The 3,998-nt window shown below is 21.7% G+C and overlaps 2 protein-coding genes across 2 annotated transcripts in view; both read left to right on the forward strand.

Moving 5' to 3' along the window:
• LOC102681578 (anaphase-promoting complex subunit CDC26-like) overlaps positions 1–3,998 on the forward strand; it is a 22,871-nt gene that overhangs the window by 12,277 nt on the left and 6,596 nt on the right. The gene's annotated exons all lie outside the window — the stretch shown is intronic.
• Positions 2–3,998, forward strand: part of LOC102672680 — a gene marked incomplete at its 5' end in the record, with an annotated part of 63,630 nt that continues 59,633 nt past the window's right edge. The window contains one exon of the mRNA XM_006624695.2: positions 2–72. Within this exon, the coding sequence (XP_006624758.1) occupies positions 2–72 (71 nt within the window). The remainder of the gene's footprint in view (positions 73–3,998) is intronic.

Genomic DNA, 3,998 nt, shown 5'->3' on the forward strand with positions numbered 1-3,998 from the left:
GGACATCATCGTCGTGTCCTTCGTTCACGGTGCCAAGTGCTTCCAGGGCGCATTGCTCGATGCCACCAAGAGGTAAGTGTACTTGCTACGAGAGCTCTTCATGCCTCCAGCTCCTCTTCCTTCCTTTCTCTATCTCTCTCTATCACTTACTATCTATCTTTCTCTTTTCCTGTATTTTTATTCTATACGATGATTCGTTCATCCAAATCCTCGTTGAGATTATTCTCTCCTAATCATTCATACTATCCAATTTTTCATCATGGTTTGAATTTGTTTTGACCGATCGTCGGTCGAAGGAAGCCACTAGTAAGCATGTCATGCTGCTGTTGCTCATAGGCAACATCTCACAGCCACCAAGATTGTTTGTTATGTGCATATTGTGTTTTATTGTGAATCTTTATAGTAACGTGTTTGTGTACATGTGTATTTCTATGTGTACGTGTTAGTGCGCGTGTGAAAACATATTCGATAAGAACGCAATGATCTTGTTGTCGAATTTTAATTAGAGTCACGATTAAAAGTTATCCGCATTTCTAGCCGTCGGCAAGTGACGAACGGCATTCGGCAAAATTTCTAACCGTCGCTATTATGTATCCATAGTTTATGTGCAAAAAAAACATTCTGTAATATTTTCTATAAAGTATATTTATTATCGATTACATTGAATTAAAATTAAAAAAATCAAATTTAATCAATGTTCGTTATTATTTATCTTCTCATATTTCAAAAATATGTATATACAATTTGTTTCGTGAAATCACTATTTCTATTTAAAAAAAAAGAATGTGATTATACGGAATGAAAAAAGTAAATTTTACAATCTTGAAGATTTGTTGACTGTGAAACTAGATATAGCCGATAGTCGATTATTGTCAGTTACGTGCTTTGCATATAGTTTTTTTTTTTACAAACGGAAGTTCCACAATGACTCGTGTCCATGACTTACGCCCTCCGTAAAGAACAATCGCCACTACTAGGGAAAGTTTTATAATCACGATAGAAACATCATTTTATTAAAATTTTATTTATTTGATGAAGATAAGTTCTATGTATTTTGTGAAGCTTTTGTTACTTCTGTGTTTTTGCGTTTCCATCATCGAATTACAATTAAATCATAAAAGTATTTCATTATTTCGTAGGTTTGATAAACTAATTTAGATATGACCAATCATGTTACTTTGATTTTTATACATGAATTTAACAATAAGAAATTTAATATAATTTTATTTTTTAATTTTCTGATATATAATTTATATAATTTACTAATATATTATGTGAAATTGTTTTATGAGAAAATTGTTTTCTTTTCTTGTGGGAAATTAGCAAAATTAAGGTTTTCAATCAGCAAGAAGTTAGTTAAATTACTTACTAGTACAATTGTTGATATAATATAATGAATAATGGTTTTGTAATATTTTTATTGCAATTTTATATTACAAAATAAAAAAGTTTTATATTAATTTTGTAAGATTATTTTACTTCTTTTTATTATTTTTTATTATGATTTTAGAAATGATTTTTACACTATTTAGATATCTTTAATGTCAAATAAATTGTAAAGTCACAATACTCAATAGAAAGTTATTAAAGTAGGCTAAACTAAGCATGAAATAGAAATGTTATAATATTGCATTTAAATATTACAAATATGCAATTTAAATTTTCTAAATTATTTTTTATATGTGTAAAAAGAATTCCATTGAAAATTTACGAATTTCCATTTTATTTTTTATCTTCTATCCATTCTTCATTTTATATCTTTATCGGCAATTTAAGATCAAATTGTTGATGCTGAGAGTTAAAATTTAAAAACATAATAAATTGCAACCTTGTGACTTTCACATATTTAAATTTGTAAATGAAGGTAATAAGATCATATGAATGATTATATCATTATAATGAAATTTATGTTATTTTAATTTATTTTTAATTAATAAAAATATAAAAAACATAACGTTTATTTTTATTTGACAAATATTAAAAAAAAAACAATATTAAAAAATTTTTAATTAATCATTTAAGATATGAAAACAATAAGTAAAAAAATATTAACAATTATTTATTAATTAAATAAATAATGATTGTATTATTAATTAATATTATTATAATTATATTATTATTATTATTATAATATTATAATTAATCGTATTAATTTTCATTATAATTAATATTCATTAATCGTGCTTTTTAAATATACGATACAAAATATAGCTTTTTTTCTATTTTTTTTTTTTAATAGAAAAATATATTGTTTTTCATCATATTATTTTTTTTATCAATTTCTTCAAACGATTGTTTCATATGGTCACATTAAATTGCTTTAGTTTAGTGGTTGATATTATTATTGAAAAAGGCTTTGAAATCGTGAGTCATACTCGGCGAACGCTGCCTTGTTCGTACAGTCATTGCTGATTTCACTCTATCGTAGAGAAAATTCAGCTTGACACGAAACTGATTTTAACTATTCAAAGACGTTCTACAGCCGGTTATGAATGTATTATCATAAATTATTAATTTATTAATGATTAATTAACGATAATTCATTCAACTTTATGAATTTGAATTAAATATAATTAATGAATAATTTAATGAACAATTTGTGCTGTAAAATCTATATAACGATTGTAAAGTATAGAATAATTAAATCATTAAAATTTTATTTTTTTATGAATAAATAGTAAAATTCTAATAAAATTTAAAAGATAATTTAGAAATATTCTTATTTTAAATTTTACTTTTGCCAAAATTTAGTTTCATTAATAAATGTCTTAATCATCTTGTTAATTTTTATATGAACAAATTTATAAATAAATTTATGAATAAATATTTTTCAAATATCATGAATTTTTTAATTTATGAATTTTTAATTTTGACAAAATATATTTTTATTCGTATGTTGTTAAATTGACTTAAAAATTTATTATAAAATATATATATCTTAGTATATTATATATATTATATTAATATTATATATATTATTTTATATTTTATAATTATTCAGAAAACAAAAAATTTTACGTAATGTTATAATTATATAAAATTTGAAACTATTATTTTTGTTTTTGTTTTTAATTTTTATTTTTGTATTATGCTATTAAAATTTAAAAACAAAATAGAAAAATTATAAAAATCAGAAAGAATCTTTATCATTAAAAATATATTTCTTTCGATATATATATTATGATATAAGAATTAATATTTCATTTCATACATTTTATTTGTATAATATCTATTAAAACTTGTGTATATCAAAATTTAATTTATAGTTGATATCATTGAGTCAGAGATAATAACAAGTATAATGTATATAGTTTGGTTGATTAAATTTGATTTAGATTAGTTAATTTTATATTTAATTTTATATATATAATTTATATTTTATGCAATAAATTAATAATCTTTATCACATAAATCTAAAATAACAAAATAAAGTAATTTGATACTAAAACTATGGACGTTTTCTGTATAACTAAATACATTGTATATATGTAAATGATTACCATTAAAATGTCATGATAAAAATTAATAGATACATGTAATTATGTTTTTATCTTAATAATAGTCAGTATTAATTTTCTTGAGCGTAGAAGATAGTTTGAATGCATAGCTACATGTTTTTAGTAAATGCAAAACAAAAAACCCGGTAAAACCCGTTATTTTGAAGGACTTGCTGAATCTTGTGTTCATCCAGCTTGTGAGTCATCTACGACTCACAACGGTATTAATTGAGAGCTAAACTCTTGAGGGATACTAGTATGTTCTATTTTTTTTTAATTTTATGATTATAGTATATTTCTAAATATATTTTATTTAAATTAGAATTAAAATGATATGATAAAATAATTATAAACAATTATAAAACAATTATATTTTTATATATAAATTAATATTAATTTTGTAAAAAATATTTTCATCGTTTTTAAAAAAAATATTTATAATATATTCTTAAAATTTTACAAGTTAAAATTAAAATAATATGAAAAATTATAAAATAATTA

The sequence above is a fragment of the Apis dorsata genome, unplaced genomic scaffold (assembly GCF_000469605.1).
Source record: "Apis dorsata unplaced genomic scaffold, Apis dorsata 1.3 scaffold_1093, whole genome shotgun sequence".
Taxonomy (NCBI): domain Eukaryota; kingdom Metazoa; phylum Arthropoda; class Insecta; order Hymenoptera; family Apidae; genus Apis; species Apis dorsata.